Here is an 18,729-nt window from a genome sequence, read left to right as displayed (position 1 = left end):
TCATGTACAGTTACTGGCCTCAAGTTAAGGTAGCATTTCCAAGACCTTTGCCCCTGTGTTGCAGCCGGATACGGAGTCATAAACTGGTTTTAATCCGATGCGTTTAAGAATTTACCTCCATTTAAAGGGATCGGACACGAATGTCACATAATCGGTCTATTTGCGGACAAAGTGGTAACCCAGGAATGGTGCCAGTGACACCAACATTAGCTTGACAGTGTAGCCAGCTGACCGAGACACCTTGTAAACAAAGACGCCAAATCTCCAGCGAAGCCCCCGAACCGGCGAAATAAAGTGGACCAACGAGAGACCAAACGTCGCTTCTGCTCACCTCAAGTCGAACCAAAGGGCAGATGCGTCCCTCTTCTTTGTGATCGCGGCGCTAACTTTTAACATCCATCAAGAGGTTAAGTTGTTTCCGTGTCTTGCTGTGGCCAAAAGGAACTTTCCTTTACGTGGGCTGCGCGTTTTTCGCTCGGCGAACGCGTCCCAGACATTTGCGACAAACGCTTATGAGGCTTTTACATTGTGCGACAGGTACCGAAGCGAACTGATGAGAACCGCATAGGTTTACCTCCGACAGCCTCACAAGGAAGCGGAATCGCTCGGAGCAAATTCAAGACGAGAATACGTTAAATGCGTACTGTACTTCTTTTCACCCCGTAAAGTGCAAATAAGCGTACGTAAAGCTACATCAAGAATACGAAAGAGGAAAACTACATATCCCAAGTCCAACGCGAACGCTTACGTCAAGGATATCCGGGTATTAAAAGGATTTCCCATAACAAACATGTTATTTCTTTTGAATGAATGATTACGTTCTCATTTTGACGATCCATTGCTGTAATTTATTTTTTATTTGAATGTAAAGTATAAGACTAGAACTGCTTGTTTTTCTCCGTCAGGTAATTAATGGGGTTTCACTGCCATCTAGCGTCTAAAAATGGGTATAACAATATGTTACAATGTGCAGCAGTAGTTCTCTTATGGGATGTATCAAATCCAAACCACAATTCGCAAATAAACAAAATGCCTAGATATAAAAATATTTAACAATAATAATAAATAATCAACAATTGAACTTGTATAAAGTAATTTGAACAAATGTTTTTTTAGTGTAGATTTAAAATATTGCAGTAGTTGGGGGGTAAATATTGGTTTTAGTTTGAAAATGATTTAATTTAAATGTAGATCATCTGGTAAAATAAAGGTCAGCAGAAATCTTATACCGACATGTTGGAACAATATTATTTATATTTCCATACAGTTACAACATTAGACCATTTGATTTAGCTTTGTGTATTTGCCACAAACAACTACATTATCCAGTCTATTTTCCTCTTGGTAAAATTAAGATGTAATTAGGATAACGAGTAATTTCGCATGTGAAACATTCGGGGTGGATTATCTCTTAATACTGGTGTCACCCGTGTTGTTTGAACCAAGCAAGTTCAAAGGATTAGTAAAGCTGGCCATTAAATTCCTAAATGATCCCATGGAGAACCTTAAACATCTCATTAGGATAATTGTCCTTTGCGCACTCACTCATCATAATTGACTGGGATTTTTGTTTTTTTGGCCTTCTGGTTTATATCACAAGAAAAGTCTCAATACAAGGACCTGAATTTGAATTTAGAACTCACTGGTTGCCAAAGATGATAGATGTCCAAATGCAAATGGGTTGGACGGTTATCATCGTCAATGGCAGGGACTGTTAATCGTTGACGCTCCTGGAAGAATCCAGCTGGTACAATCAGCAGATACCAACCCAACACCTCTAGGGTTGGCGTGATTTATTTCTCAATTCCAGTGGGACGGGCGGTGTCAAAGCATCCTCCCATAGACCCAAACACAAATCTGGGCGGAGAAATGTCACCGGGCGACCTCACATATCGCAGGGATGAACGATCGTCCACGCCGGGGAGAAATCACGCCTAAAACCTCTTTGGAAGTTTACATCTGGTGTAAACCCGCACCCGGATTATCATTTTTTTTCCACAACGCTGGAGAAGGAAAAAAAATCCACGAGTGGAAACAAGGTTCGACAGTGGATCTGGCTTGTTTCTTTTGTCAACACTTGTTGCAGCACTTGTTGCTGACCGGAACGCCGACAAAACACTCCATCGACGCGTTTTCAATGTAAGTTCCAGAGACGCGCTGAAGTGGTCAACTAAATAGAAACTTTTGTGTGGTTGCCTACACTGTTGTCATGACAATGCTAAGGGAAACCGAACGCGAGGCACGTTGAGCGCAACACAAAAGACTTCAATTTTAGTCTTCATTAAACATTTGCCTGACTCGCGATGTGCGTCTAAAGTTCCAATCGAGTGTCAAAAATGTTTTTGTTTTGCTTTATGGATGGATCGATCTCGTTTTTGGACAGCTTTTCCTGGCAAAACGGAAAGAGGAGTACTACAGGGAGGGACTGCAGACCAGGGGGGGTCACAGTGAGGGATATGTAGTATGTGTTGGGCTAAGGTGTGTCCTGTGTTTATATGAGACATTTTGTGACCCGGTGATAGCCAGGAAAGGGATGCTTTTAGTCGGCCCTTTGCTGTTTTATAGCCTGCACACATGTGGAAATGACATGGCTTCCACAATGGAGAGTGAGCAATACAATTGCTCAGGGGTGGAAAGTAGAAAAGTTCTCAGTTTATGCTCAAATGCATTTTCCAGGTATCTGTCATTTCTCCGATTGTGTTTAATGCAATCACTGTCAGATTTGTTGAAGCTTGATCTTCTCCTTCCATGACCTTAATAGAAGATTGCTGTTTTGGTGATCAAAGTTTGTTTTTCTAAATAAATCGGCTCTGATTTTGGGCCAGTCTTCTATCATTAATGATTTTAGTCAGGAATAACCAAACTCGTGTGTATTGTTGCACTCAAATAGTCAAATAGCAACAAAGTGAAGTGTGACCTCAGCAAAAACCTTGCAAGATGACACCTAATGTTGACCAATATTGTTTACTAACTTTCTAGAGCATCCACCGACAAAATGCTGACGTTATTCTACAGTATATATATATGGTGTTAAAACTAGGACAATAACAATGATTGCATCTGGTCGTGTTGACACGTTCCTTGCTCTGCTTCCCCTGGCAACTTTATATAAGACAAATAAACAAACTTTCTGAACCTTTTAGAGCCAATTCCCATGGCCAGAAGGGATATGTTGAGCTTTGTTTATGTCACCACTTGCAATGTTTCTGCACACAATAATGTACAAAGCATATCAATTAGCTGCTGACATGCATGTGATTCATCAAAAGCAGGTGACTCATTGTTATTTCACCAAGTTTTACTCTTGTGCAAGGGAAGTTTTCACAAGTATGTGTGCTTTAGAGATGACAGTTTTGTGGAGTGCTGCCATGCTTGAATCATATCAGCATCCTCTTCTGCTGCCAAAAAACTGTGTAAACCATGTTGAACTCTGTGTTCAACACTTGAAAAACCCATGCACCATTATTGTCAGATCATTAATAGAATACAAAATAAAAATGCTTCCCTCATTTATTATATTTAATTTTAACATTACAATTGTCTATACAAATTATTTTTCTTTCTCTAAGGACTATTCCAATTTTTGGTCCAAAAAAAAAAAAAAATCCAAAGACATTGAATTTATTACTTGACGGATCCCATTAGGTGCATTTGTGTATCATTGTGATCATTGCGTGTACATTATGCATCATGAATTCCATCGTTTCGTTGCATTGATTGCCTCGCTGTATGTCGGGACATGCAGCAGCCTGGTTTCCACCCGTAGGGCCCAATGACATGCACGCGCACACATACAGATATGCACATGCACACGTGCACTCATGGGGGGAAACTAACAGGCCTGCATCAAAGTTACATCTGTTTCTCATGCATGTTTGATGGGACCAGCAGGCAGTGACTTCCCACAGCTCCATGTTACAGTACATGTTATTTTGCTACTTAACTACAGGGATTCTCATCCATTTAAGGTTCAGAGACTGCTTACAGAGCATATTTTCTTTTTGAAGGACACATTTTTTAATTTAAATGATAGATTAAACATAACTACCAACTTCCAATTTGGGGTTACTGTTAAATTGACTTGTAATTTTTATGTGCACCGTTTTAATGAACAGTAAAACTTGGGAAACATTGCTTTTGATGATCACTAAGTGTTAGAATCCAATTGCTTTAATGTGTAATGGCCATGTCAAAATCACATGTCCTTTAATAGGGCTATTGTGCAATGGCGATAGTCAAATGATATTTCATACAGGCTTAATCTCTAAAAAAGATGTTTGCCTCTATGCCAAGACTTGCCTTAAACTTGAATACTTAAGAGGCCTTACCATATTCTGCATGGCAGAACATAATGTGACTTACTCCCACCTCTGTCACATACAAACTAAACTGTCCCCAAGTGAACTGAAGTTCACCTTCTGAAATCATTCTACACTCCTAGATGAAGGGATCATCCTGCAACCTGACAATGTGTTTCCCCTCTAGCCAGATGTTCTGCCTAATTAACATGCAGGTTTGGAGCAAGAGAACTGACACCACGCCATACACAGTGTATTCAAGTGCATCCCCGCTGCATAAATAACCTGCATTGTAATGATGAAGCTTGATTTCATTCACGGTAAAGTGTTTCCCCTGGCTGAGAGCTCCATGGCGGTTTTAAATGGGTTGCCAACCTCAAAGAAAAATTGCGAGAAGGAAAAAAAATACAATTTTAGGAATACGTTTCTTAGTTTAAGCATGTTTACTGGAGTCTTGTGGAATAGAAAATCTGTCTGGTCTTAAAAATGCCTGTTAGAGAGAAATATATTTTGTTTTACAAGTGACAAGCATAATTTCCCTTGATTTGACATTTCATATTGGAATTTTTTTTCACTGGTAATAGCGTAGGTTGGGTGCTTTCTTGCATTCTAAACCAAATAAAGCCCATTGTGTTTCCAGTCATTTGATTTTGAAGGTCTGTTATATTCATAAATCATACTGTTAATTCAACCGAAGACAACTTTGATAGTTTTTTGGGGGGAGAGAGAGAGAGAGGGCTGTACAGAAGCAGTTATTTTGTGATAAGACTCCATCAAGGGAGAATAAATACATGCTCTCATAAAGTTAATGGCTCCTTTGTACTTTTCATAGGCAACAATTTGAAGTTCGACAGAGAAAGTGAAGGACTACCATCTCAAATCTGGGGAGCCTTTCAAGCCCTGGGTTGCTGGAATGGAGCAACTCATTGAGTAAGTCAGATCATGATCTCTATATTTGCCAGCAGGTCCAGGTTACACTCTTTATGCTGTTTGTGAATATGCCTTCATTGCGCTTAACTAAATGCACTTCCTGACTCTATTTTCGGATTTCCTGGAACTGTTGTTGCCCATTCTTAAGCTCTGACATGGCACCGGGACAAAGGAATCACTTTATTGAAATAAAGTGCTTCAGTGACATACTGCATTGCCCAACCCCGTCTATTTTCTCTCATTGCTATGGTGACTTATGGCTTTAGAGGAGCAAGTGTCCAGTCCATCATTAAGCCAAAGTCATCGCCATCGGGATTTGATGGGCTTCTTTAATAGAGTTGGCTCAGTGTTTTGTCGCAGAGTTTTAAGGGTGAGCTGAGGATAAAGACATTGGGATGTGTATATATTCTTCTTTTGTTGGTTTAGTACATAGTATGTACTGTATCCTCTAATCGAGTGTATGTTGTCCTTGCTGACCCTTGACATTTGAGTGCAGAAACAGCACAGCTATTGTTAGATGTGGTGTGTTTACATCCTCTTCAAGCATTGGATTTCTGTGTGCAGTCATGGACGTCGCTGGGAATTGAGTTATTCTTCCACTTTGTTCTGATAAATTGACAGACTAACGTCTCCTGCCTGTGTGTTCTTTACTTACCACACCTTAATTTATTCATTTAGTGGACTTTGACCTTTTGCCTACTGCTAAATTATTGCCATGGAATACAGTAAAAAGTACCTATCCTCTCAATCAATCAGACATAGGCTTTTTCATCATCATTGACTCGTCAAAAGCCTAATTGTCATTATACCAAGCTGTGTATGACGAAATTGGTGGTGCTTCTCCACAAAGTGCGCTTTCCCGGCAAAAGGCCAAAATAAGTAATATAAAAAAACTTAATATAACTTGACAAATTTTGCCTTGTTGATCCTTGGATCCCCTTGTTTAAAGTTCCAAACTGTCTTGTATGCCATTACTTAAAACTCAACACTCTAACAGTGGCTTTTTCTTTATGATGACATGCCTTCAACCTGCGGCCACGTAGGGAAAAACAATCAAGTGACAGAGAGGTTTGCTTGCGGAAGCAGTGATTCATCGGTGAGTCATCACAATACAAATGAATAAGAAGGGCTATACTTTCCCCCTCTCCAATACATGCGTATTCACATGCAGGAGAAGTGTGTAATTATCATCCCGTATATTTATATTGAGACATCTGCGTCACAGTGTGTACTGCAAACTCAATTTGTCAAGTAGATTTAATGACACAGTATTAATAATAACGGATAACAATTGTTGTCTGATATTTTAAAGCTAATAATTAGCCAGCAATACAAATTGACTGTTTTGTTAGCTCGATGAGATAAGGCTTCATGTAATTAGGGGTTGCTGTATAATTTGACGTGAGTACACTCTTAGAACCACAGGAGGGCGACAAAGGCATTTATTTGGAACTTGGAATAAATTCGGATTCTAGATGAGTTACCAAAAGTTTGGCGGTTTGACAAGAATCTCCACTCTTCTCGCGTATATGATGAGATACGCTTTGTTAACTTACTACATTGTTTAAAAAATGATTGATCCAAAGGACTTATTTTACCGTAAAACAATCTCAACACGTCACCAAACTAAATTTCACTAAAATTTAACACTGGTACTCACATACACATGGTGACAGGTTAATATATGGATTGATTTTGAAAGATGTTGTCAATGGACTTTAGTAGAATTGTGTCACATGTTGTACATATTTGATTTATCATCAGTCAGACTCTGTTGAGCACAATTGAAATTTTATTGTCAATCGTAAGCTCCAAAAACATTTGTTACCAATGTTGTCCTCATAATAACAACTGATTTCATATTTGAAGGTGTTGTTTTGTTCACACACAGTAATAAAATTATAGTGTAATATCGATCTCCTGAGGTTGTACTTTATTTTATGACCCGTATACTATTAGACCCCAATGTCTCCTCTAGACTGTAATCTTAACTCTTCTTCCTCCCACCCACTCTTTTGATGGAAACCCACCACTGTGTCTGTTTTTGTGATTGTCTAATGTCCAGATGCGCACCCTCTATTTCCCATCATGTGGTTGATTGCTTCAACTACAACTTTGCTGCTTTGTTCTTCTCAATTAGGTTTCACTGCTGGGCTTTCCCCCCCTGTGCAGAAGTCTGTACTCAATGTAACAAACACAGTAGTGAAGGTGACATGAGTGCCAAAAATCTAATTGTGGCTTCAATAGAACATGGTGGACAGGCATAGGTAATTTTAATTTGTGGTCCAACATGATCATTTAAAATGCCCTTTCAAGTACAATCCAGCCCACTTACCGTACTATAAAACCCTCACACAGGACTAAAATGTTCTCCCCTGAACCGCTCGTACACAACATTTTGTATCCCCATCCACGCACTAGAATCCTCTCATACTTTCCAGTGGGATGTTCTCATTTAACCAACTGAAATTGCACATTATACAAACATACTCATACTAACAATATGTCAGGTAATCTTGAACTGACATCTGAGAAATAGTCTTCCTACAGGAACCAATTGTTCAACCACCCCCATAGAATCTGTTATCTGTCTTGCGCTGAATTGCATGGAACATTTTCACACTCGGCATGAAGGAATTGTGATGAGCACAACATAAACATATGTCTCAAGGGCTGAGCCGTGTTACAAATCAAACAAATGTGTTGGAGGATGAGGAAGTCTGCTTGTCTGCCGTCACCGCCAATAAACCTAACAAATACTGAACCTGCATCCCGACAACTGTGCCATGCTCCCTGAATGCTGTTACATTATGAATGAGCTTGTGTTTGCAGTTTGATCACAATCTGCCCAGGGCGGAATGGAAGCAGCCGTTGGCTAAATGCATGCGGCATGTTGTTATTACCTCCCATAAGAGGTGGCAACAACAAAATCTGTCAAAGTGACATTACTGCTGCTCAGCACCACCTAGATTTCCCAAATGTCTTCTTATTGACGTCGATCACGGGTATCCCTTTGATGTTTCACGTCAAGGGAGCGGCTGAGCGTTCTTCGTTGTCAGCAAGGACCCCCAAGTACTGAAACATTGCTCCTTTAAAAAACAAAAGAAAATCCTCAACTAATAATTCACCACTAATATGAATACACATTGCCATTCATTCCTTTCAGTCTCAAATTTTGACTTGATTTTATTAAGACATTGGGCATGAAATAATGAAAATGAAACTTTTTATTGATTTAATTTAAACGTTTCCTCTTTTTTGCTCACCTCCCATTTAAATGCTACACTGCCCTGATTCATGAGTCACTTGAGATCAAACACGTCATCCGGTCAACAAGTACGTATACTGCATGTCTAAATGCAAATCATTCAGCGTTTGCCTCCCCCTTACCCACTCTTTCACCTCACTCATTATTTTGTCCACAAAGGACATTATTTGTCATAAAAATAAACACATTCATCACCACAAATGAAATAATTCAATTTCAATAGAATAGAATGACTTATCACTGACACAATAGCATCTTATAGCAGTTTAGATTAGCTAACAACAAAGCCACAATGAATTAGTTTTAATTCATTTTGTTCACTTAATCCTGGCTGGAGTTTTCTGACATTAAAGTCCCATAGTTATATTGTCAAAATATATAACAGTTTAATATTTGTTTCCTTGTATTTGGCTCTCGACATGATATGGATGATTCCAAAGTGCATCATCCAGTATGAAAATAGCTTGAGTAAAAATTTAACAGCGTAGGAGTAATTCATCCGCCAAAGCCATTTTAAAATCGAAATGTAGCCGAGACAAAAAAGGGAACAATTCACAATGGTCGCAGTGGCTCAGAAGAGGTCCATTCTTTGCCCTTTCCATTCTGTTTCCCAATCCAATAAAGTGCTGCTAACTCATTCATTAAAATAGATGGTTAGATGCTTCTAACAGATACCGTAATGAGAAAGAGATTATTTTTCCAAAACGTATAACATATGTACTTGCTACCTACCATCTGTATGCATTAGCACAGTGCATAAATAAAGGTAGCCCACATAAAAGTTGAATAAAAATGGAAAGTAAATCTAAATTATTTATGCAAATGTGTTTTTGTCATGATCAGGTGGTACACAATGTAGTTTGCATTCAACTTGCATGCCTGTATATCACTGGTGCTTTTCACGCCAGTTCCCTTTAGGACAAAAAAATCCATTTAAATCTCTTGTATTCCTTCACATTCCTTCTCCCAGAGAAATAAACTCAGGATATGGCTATGTGTGAAACAAACAATAATCAGCTGATATGACATCTGTGATGGATGACCAGCTGTGGGTGGGGTGGAACACATAATGAAAGTGAGGTAGGCAATGAACCTGTGGAGGGAGACAATAATCGATAAAGATAAACTCCTTTAGAAACCTCGCGCCGGGCCGTGCTTTCCTTGCGCCCCAAGAGACGACACCTCTGACTACTGACGCAAACATCCAAAGACAAATACGCATCCGAATCTGCTTGTGAAATAGCGTGCTTGTGTAAAATCTTGTACTTTATATGGGAATACAAACCTCTCCATGATTTATTGATGAAGGGCAGATATGTTCCAAGAAGAAAAATGAGTAAAATCGAGGTGTAACCATAACAGACACATTAGTAAGAATGGAATAACAAAATGATGAATGACATTGTGAAGGACAACAATGATACTTGCTTGGCTGATGGAGACAGACTAATTAGCTGTTCATTGGGATCCTCCCTTGTCTTCGCATAAAACTCTTACTGTTGCTCTCTTTAATCTTGCCATGCTACTGGAACAACAATGCTGAAAAGATTATTACAAATACAATACGGTAGTGTACCGATGCATCTAAAAAGGCATGAAAAACTGAAACTCTGAATCAATCTTTTGGATCTTCAACAAACAAACCAGTCCAGTTGCATTGGTCCTTTTATTTCTTTGGCCTGACTGTGGGAACAACAATTTTAAATGAAGATCAGAAGATAGGTTCCTTGTAAAATGTTGTATATCAGCAATGAAAATGGTCGATTTACACTGTGGAACATCCTAAGATATTTCAAATTCCCTACATAAATAGCTATCTAGTAGTATGCATTACAGTCAGTCAGTTATTGCTCATGAAGCCACAGAGAAGTGGATAATGGACAACTGGGTGTGGGAATGCAGTGATGGGGGGTGGGGGCAGGTTCACCTCAAGCGGTGTGCAAAATCTATGCACGTGAAGCATAGTGCGAGACAGCGCCAAGAGGTTGTTGATTGGTTGAGGATGCGCCTGTGCTCATCAAGAATGAAAGAATCTAGGCAAAGAAGATAGGAGAGGCAGCGAGGGGGAAAGAACGAACAGGGTGGGGTGGGTTAGATGGGGCTTGCGTCCAAGCATCGCCGCATTTCTGCCTTTTTCTGCCGCACGAGAACCGCTGCTCTACCATCACCTCCCTCCTTTCTCCGTCTGGATTCTCGTCTCTTCCTCTATCTTTCTCATTTTCCTCCTCAGGGGGGCACTGCTATTGCCATGTTGATTGGTAGACACTTACAAACGTTACTATTTTGAGAGACTCGCTGTGTGCGCAGTCGCGGGAGAGAGAGAGAGAGAGAGAGAGAGAGAAACTGGGGGTTTTGGCTCTTTTTGTTTTTCTTTTTTCATTTGGCTGTACATTGAGTGCTTTGCATAAGAAGCCGATGGCGAAAGGAAAGACTCAAACTCGCAGCTGATGCCAAGCTGTGTCACAGCATCCAGGTCCAAGTGAGTCCAGACACAAGTCCACAGGTTGGTGAAGCAGTTGCGGGGATCAGCACCTTTTAAAGATCCAAAAAGCATTAGGCGAGCCAAGGCAGAGGAAGGAACCATGGCCACTTTCGGTAAACTCACAGAATACTTTAATCGGCGTAAATCTCGTGAGGATCTGCGAGTCGGCAGGAGCTCGCGGAGGAGTGGCAGTTACTGCTGTACGGTGGCAGAGGCCAGGTAACCTGTCCATGTGTCAACAACCTCCATGTATTTAACACTCTCTCCATTTTTCTATAATGTGCATCTTCAGAAGGGTTGTGAGTGGGGTTGAGGCGTTTCTAGGAGTTTTTGGACCGGGTTCCAGTCACTCCTAGCTCACCTATTGACAGACAAGCATTCACTTTGTAGTAGACATTGGAGGATGACCAAAAGTTTTCAATGGACTTAACATGTATGGTTGGTCAGTGTGGGAGGGAGGCTGTAGTAGTTTTAACCTTGAACCTGAATACTATGAGCCAGTTGTTATAATCAGTATAACATTATAGTGTCTCATACTTTTTGTATTTTTTATTTAAAAACTCTCCGTCACTAATGAGACTATTAATGGAACTACTAATTAAGGGTTTTATTAACAGTGTCTCTGATTACCTTCAGATTCGGGAGTTTACTAGTGCTGGCAAATCTCGTAGAAATGCATCAGAATTATGCTTGGTTTAATTTTTGGGCTGAGTGATTGGATTTTTATTATGTTTCCATACACTATTCTGGTATTGTTATCATACAGTATTTTGCTACAGGGATGGGGACCCATTTTCTCTTTAACTTTTCTTGATAAACTTGGTCTTTGATTTTCATTACGTGATATCTAAGTACCAAAACGGTACCTAAAACATCTTCACCAACACGATACTACACAGCTAGCTTTAGGTTATTCTTCAATTTGAGTTGATAACATGTTTTGATGTTGTTTTTCTTAGAAACAATTTTTTTGTTACCTTTGGTTTGTATGACAATTTTTTTTTTCAATTAATAGTGTTCTAAAAATGCACAGTTTTTTACTAACCCTATTTCAATTGTTTTCTAGTAAGCTTTTTGAATGCCATTCAGATTTTCTAAACTTTCCTAGCTTTGGACCAGACTACAAGCCACACCTATAACATTTTAGCAAAAAAAAAAAACAGCATTTGTTTGTATCTACTGTAAGCTGCACCGGGCTTTAAACCTCAGGCGTCCATTTTGTATTATGAGATGTTTACACCCCAAAACATGATATTCATTTGCCAAGTGAGCCCATAAATTCACAGCACTGGAATATAAGCAGTGGGGAAAAAAGAGTAGCATTTTATAGTCTCAAAACTGTTATTTGTACATCCATGTAGATAACTGCAAAAGAAAAATGAGCATTCAACTAGTAAGTGCATTTTTTTTGGACACACCCTTTTTGTATAAGTGCTGCATTGTTCTAAAATATTTATATTTTATGATAATAAGTGATTCCTTCACCTCTGTAAAGGCTGTCATTTATCCAAATGTTTGTACATCTGTGTTTTCATGCATGAGGGCAAGCGTTGTGTTACATAAGTGTGGAGGTGCATCATTTGATGTGTGCTGTCATCCATTCTGCTGGCTGCGGGCAACTATGGATTCTTCCCACTGATGCTCAGTGGAAGGATGGCTGATTTTTTTTTTACATTTTGATAAAAATAGAGAAGGGAGGAAGGAGAGCCTTTCTGAGTGCATTTACTTGAAGACATACTGTCACATGTCTTGTGGTCCCACGCGCTTCACTGTTGGCTTCAGTATTGAAAGTTTCCTTAACTTTTCCTTGTCACTGCTTCCACTGGTGACATTAGTGTCATTATTAATGTATTTTTTAATTCTTTCCAGGGTTCAATTAGCCGAGAATTGTTTTTGCCAAACTTTGATATTTTCTTGAGTGATAGGAAGAAAAAAAACTTAGAATGCCCGTAGTACTGAAGCAGTTCCAAGTTATGCTATGTTTACCTCACAGATGGTAAAAGTTTTCCACCCACATAGCATTGGTTGAGTTTCCACTAACAACTGTTTTTTTTTAAACTATGCAGTCTGAATTATTTATTTTTCAAAGCCCACTCTATCGATCTTTTAATAAGTAGTAAATTCAATTCTGAATGGCAGTACGAGTGCATGTGTATCCCCAAATTGTCAAAACAACATCTGTCTTGACATCTAGCAAATAGGGCAATCTTATTTATTTGCTCTTAATGGAAAATAAGAACGATGGGAAAGAAATCACGTTAAAATAAACAAATAGATTTAGAAAAATATTGAAGTCATCATTTGAACGTGGGCTGACATTATCATAAATACCATCTCACACATGCATGTAGTGTCTTTTTGTCTGTCTGTCTCTCCCACTCACCATCTTGGTCACACACATCCTTCTGCCTCTTTCTAAGCTCGGCCCACTGACGTTCCCTCCTCATATTTTTAACTTCAATTATTCTCTTTCTGTCACTGCATCTTCAATTCTAGGTTATGCCAGTGAAAGGCATCACTGAGCAGCCATTAACTGTCTCTTTCTAATTCTCTTTGAAGAAATATTCTACTATTAATGAAGACTGGGCTGCTCTTTATCATTATTAACACATACAAGGTTGTTTTGTGCATTTTAACAATTGGATTTCATAAAAAAAGAAGACTTAATCTAATTTACCATTTACGAATAAATAGTTTTGGCCTCTTCATAACAAAAGCACAAAGTGTGCCCTGTTTGAAAGGCAGCTATAATACATGGGGACAAGTGTGCTTAACGTATCAAAAGGGATGTTTAATCAGAGAAAAAGTGTGTGCACGTTTGCTCCTGTATGTCCATTAAGCTCTTCAAAGTAGTTTGGAAATTGTTGATTAAAAGGGTGAGAAATGAAGGACTTACTATTAGTCATATACTCCACTCCAAAGCAATTCTCAATCCCCTCACAGTCGTTTTTAGTCAGGCATTGTTTTTATTTATGTATTTATTTATTTATTTTATCTTTTAAATAGCGTCTATGTCTGACACACTGCAAAAACAGAACAGCATGCCAGTAACAAGTGCTTACAAATTCTCAGATTTTGGCAAATGTATGGGTGTTCTTAGGCCTATCTGGATGCTCTATTTCAGGACCATGGACAGTTATTACTCTGGCTTAAGAGCTGTTATTAATGTAATCAATCCTTGGTTGACTGCATGCCACTATATACTGATGCAACACCCTGAAAAACATAGATTTGTCTTTTTAGTAAATGGTTAAGATATTGACCAAGATTTATTACTCAGCTGTAATTGGGTGAGTTAGATTCCATTTCCAGGTCTTAAACTTTGTCTCACACTTAAACCTCTTCATGCGGAAATGTGAGCAAAAGCACATTGGAGTTCGCAGTAAGAAAAGACGATTGAGGGCAAAGTCTTTTAAAGCCTCTCCACTGTCAGCCAAGTGCCAAGCGAGATAGAGAGATTAAAACCACAAAAAAAAGGCTAGAGGGCAATTGTTCAAAAGCTGATTGTTCCTTGGCATCTCAAATAGACACATCATCATGTTCTGTTCCCCCTTGCATTTTATCACAGACTGGCCACAGGATTACAAAGCAAAAAGAGGGTGTCAAATTAAAACAGGACAAAATATAACAAAATAAAGAATATGCAACACTGATTGAGATAGCAGTGGCCTGATTAAAACGTTTTTCAGGATACGAGTTTTTGTCCATTTTGACTTTGATTTGCAAGCATTGATCTGATATGGCAGTTAACGTAACAGCATGTTTTTTGTACTTAAACGTAGCACAGTTTTTGATGGAGACAGGTTTGGATTAGGGGCATTTCAATGGCAAATAAGCAATTGACATATGCACATTCTTTAGCTACACAATAAATTAAAGTTGTATGCTGATGTCCTACTGTCTTGACATGGCAAGATTTCCACAAAACAGTAATTGTCTTTAAACAATTATTTACACTACTACTCAGAAATGGAATAACATTTTATATTTTATTATGTATTATTCATGACCCATAATTGAAGTTCAAGGGCTTAAGGGAAAATGTGCTCTCAATATGCTTGCTACAGAATAAAAAGAAATATTTTCCCAGAGCAGGATCTCAATCATCTTGATTAGATTCAGATTTGTTCTTCCATTCTGCTGTTTTTATTTTTATTTATTTTTTTAAATTAGTATTTAGGATGCATTATGGCCCCCAAAAATGTAATTTCCTAAAGTGGCTTCAGCATTGAGACTGGATTTGGCCATTCAAAATCCTTTAGACTCTACTCCCAACTTAACTTTCTTGTCCGCACCCATTTTCTTTTCCTTTGTTTTGTCGCTTAGCAACAGGTTTGTTGCATGAGCGAGAACCCAAATTGTCTGCGGCCTGGGCCATCGTGATGTGCTCTCTGGGGCGCTTACAACCGCATTGCTGTATGTGCGAGTCTCCGTGCGTGTCATTGTATTGATTGCCTGTGGACGCATCTATTGTTTTAATCCGGTGGACAATGTGAGCCGTGCGTTTGTATGCCTCAAGTGAATGTTGTCTCACACCGAAATGGGGAAAGCAATGGAACTATTGCAAAGTACCTTTGGCGCAGTAAATTGTCAAAAAAGTGAATATAACAAGTGAATGATGCATTTAAGGGTGCACTTGATAGTTCTGGGTTAAGAATGGATCATTGTACCCAAAACGTCTGCTAACGACTGTAATAAAAGTTTAAGACATTTGGATGTCTTTAAATTTTATTTCCAAAATAGAGAAAGGTTTAAAAAAAGATGCACATTCCACACGTTCCTCCAGTCTTTGGTGTCTTTTTATGGACTCTCTCATGTCCCAATCCAAATATTCAACACCCACCTGTTTCATCAGAAGGCATTTGACTTGCTGACAGTAGGCACACGTCAGTAGTTAGCTCTGGATGTGCTTACGTCAATTTAGCCCCAAGGTAATGATTGCTAAACGCATCATGAGCCAAAAGTCCAAGAGAATTAAAAGGCACCGGAAATATTCCACTCACTTGCTTGGCAGAGTATCTACGACTTTACCCCAGAGGCCTCGACTAGCCTCGCAGGCGATTAATTGTTGACTAATAACCTCCCAAGCACATGGAAGCATTTAATTCTCTAATTCACTTAATTCTTTTCTCTCATAGCTCAAATCTTATGTGATTAGTTCGTGTGAATTTCATTTAATATTAATAGTTTTTGAAATATCATTTCTAAGTTCAGGTTCCAAGTTGGAAGGAGCAAATTATTTGAGTTTAACCGAATAATATTATTTTTGTGGATTTTTTACCACATTTTTATGCAGCTTATAAAGGAGGCTCTCCACTTTACATCGAATACCACTACGGTATATTTTTATGAAGTACAATATTTTTATACAGTGCCATTTTGTAGACTTTTTGCCGGTTTTCGGACGGAAATGGACTAATGCAATTTCCACTCATTTCAAAGCAAAAATATGATTTCAGATACTAGTGTATTCCGTTATCAGTGTAATTCTACTAACTACTTAATTGATCAACATGTAACGATCAAAACATGAGCTTCCACTATTTTTCCCTTGGCAGAGGTAATAAACCTCATCTTATGTACAGGCAATCTTACAAATAAAAAGTGACAAATCCCTACCGTTTCTCCAAGAACACAGCTTGTGTTTGATTGCCCCATTCTCAGTCAAAGTTGTCACCGCAACACTGGGCAGTTTAGGCGTTTCAGTCCGGTGTTACAAATGCTGACCACGTTTCATCGAATTTGATCACATCATGCTGGAGACCGAGGGGGAGGAGGAAGAGAAGCATTGAGCTTGTCTGGATTAATTTCAGGTCTTTCTGCATCCATAGCTTTTATTGATAACCTTATATACTGTATAAGCATGCAAAAAAAAACAATCCATGTCCTGATGTTCTGGAAGGTCATGCAGTTCCGTGGATGCCTTTTTAAAGCAAGGCAGTTTGGTTATTTTAATTTTAATTTATGTATTGAAAATGCCGCTAGTCAAAACAAGGTTAGAGTAAGGACAGAAAAGGTAGGGAAGTCAAATAGCAATTCATGCAATTAAAATCTGTTTTAATGGCTTTTCAAACCATTTTGGTTGATTTGTTTCATGAAAACGTAACTTTGTTAATGTTCTCTGAATTTTTTTTTTTAATTATTATATGAATTTCTGTTGGATTATATTTATTTAAACACCAAAAGGGTATTTTGCATGTTTGCTATGCCATTGTCATTCATTTTGTTACTGTTCGACGGCGTTACAGTGTGAAACGCACTTTGCATTTTTCTATTGATTGGTTTCCCATTGGGGAGTTTGTGCCATCAACCACATAAAAGAAAACCAATTTCTACTCCTTGTTTTCCTAAATGGCCTCCGACTTGATTATGCTGAGGTGGAAGTAATTTCACGATTGATCTGTACAACTGCTCTCTTGTTGCTCCTTAACATTAAGATGTTTTCGTTTGTCAACGTGTATAGCTGCTTGGTAATCATCCTGCCGGAAAGACTAGCAGTCGGTCCTTCAGCATGAGCTGAAAGTAGCACCATTCTCCACATTGAATTCCATACATATTTTTTTTTTTGCAGGATTATCATTGGTTCATTGTTCAAAATCCAAGCAATAATGTGAACAATCTTTTCTCAAACAGGTCGCTAGAAAGGAAGCTGCAGAGACCCATCCTGGCCAAATCTCGTACGCTCCCCAGCATCCCCCAGTCCCCGCGGGTTTCCAGGGTCCACCATTCTGACCTCATTGGTGGAAGTCCTCCTCGCAGAAAGATCTCACCCACGGCCAGCAGCCCAAAAGCATGCACATTGCCGCCTGCTGGTGAGTATCACAAATTCTATAAGCAAGTTTGTCATAGATTATTAGACATTTTATTTGCACAAAGAACAATCATGCTTTTCCTGGCGATGACCACAACTCACGGCGAGCCACTCAATACACAGAAGCCAATTTAAAACCAGCAGAACCCCATAAAACCAGTTACATTCAGTCCCAGAAACTACATTGAAAATAATGGTGGCTCCAAGTGGACAACCATAATTTGTGTGCTTAACACTTATTCAATGATAGTCTTGTAAAAAGAATCATATAATATTTATAATATTACTTTTGCTTAACACTGGTTTGGTTCGTAAATGTGAACGGCATCCTGTTTCAGATGATCGAGCTTCGCATCTCTGCGTGTTATTCAGCCCAAGTACTTGTGTTTTATGGTCCGGACCCATCAGTGTATTTAACCCCTCCTATCCGTCGCTCCGCTGCAGCCGCTCCGTCGCAAATATCAAAAGCGAGAGACTTAACGTGGCCCCTTGTTGCCTAGCAACCACTGTCATTGACCATAATGCTGCTATGCTTCTGTCTACCCCTCTTGCTCATTATCTTTGTTAGTGCTCAAAGTTTTTCTTTTATGTTCGAGTCAATGCTTAATGAAGCCAACTTATGGGGACGTGAATTGTAAAATAAATATAAGCGCGCCGGTTCTGTGTCTGTTCCATTTGTAATCAGTTCAGTCGACGTACGTGATTAGCAGAACAATTAAATAACAGCTTGATGCTGAATTTCAATGGCCCTGACTTCACTTTTCATTTGAGAATGAATTGATAAGTGGTAAATTTCTTTTATTGGAGGACAAAGTTGTGATATCAATCTTGAGTCATTGTGATGCACAAGCGCTGTCGCTGAGGCCTTGCCGTCGGGATTTGTGGCCAGCATGAAATGTAGAGTGATGGAAGTCGTGTATGATTAGCACTTTGGGACAGC

The 18,729-nt window shown here is 39.0% G+C and overlaps 2 protein-coding genes across 6 annotated transcripts in view; one reads left to right on the top strand and one right to left on the bottom strand.

The window, feature by feature from the left end:
* Positions 1-595, bottom strand: part of capn15 (calpain 15) — a 29,088-nt gene extending 28,493 nt beyond the window's left edge. For both annotated transcript variants that reach the window (XM_077625233.1, XM_077625232.1), the window contains exon 1: positions 332-595. Coding sequence is in view for 1 of the 2 variants with exons in the window: in XM_077625232.1 (XP_077481358.1) it covers positions 332-396 (65 nt within the window). In the remaining variant the exon portion in view is untranslated. The remainder of the gene's footprint in view (positions 1-331) is intronic.
* A 1,312-nt stretch (positions 596-1,907) lies between these two features.
* Positions 1,908-18,729, top strand: part of ankfn1b (ankyrin repeat and fibronectin type III domain containing 1b) — an 89,217-nt gene continuing 72,395 nt past the window's right edge. Inside the window, exons 1-3 of one of the 4 annotated variants that reach the window (XM_077626514.1) lie at positions 1,908-2,139; positions 5,131-5,228; positions 17,612-17,790. In XM_077626514.1, coding sequence (XP_077482640.1) covers positions 5,212-5,228; positions 17,612-17,790 — 196 coding nt within the window. In that variant the 5' untranslated portion in view covers positions 1,908-2,139; positions 5,131-5,211. Of the gene's footprint in view, positions 2,140-5,130; positions 5,229-10,638; positions 11,198-17,611; positions 17,791-18,729 lie in introns of those variants that run through there. The other 3 variants (XM_077626515.1, XM_077626513.1, XM_077626516.1) reach the window with 3 other exon arrangements.

Source organism: Stigmatopora argus, chromosome 18 (genome assembly GCF_051989625.1).
Source record: "Stigmatopora argus isolate UIUO_Sarg chromosome 18, RoL_Sarg_1.0, whole genome shotgun sequence".
In the NCBI taxonomy this organism is placed as follows: domain Eukaryota; kingdom Metazoa; phylum Chordata; class Actinopteri; order Syngnathiformes; family Syngnathidae; genus Stigmatopora; species Stigmatopora argus.
The sequence above is the reverse complement of the archived record's forward strand: the minus strand, read 5'-3'. Positions and strand labels throughout refer to the sequence as shown.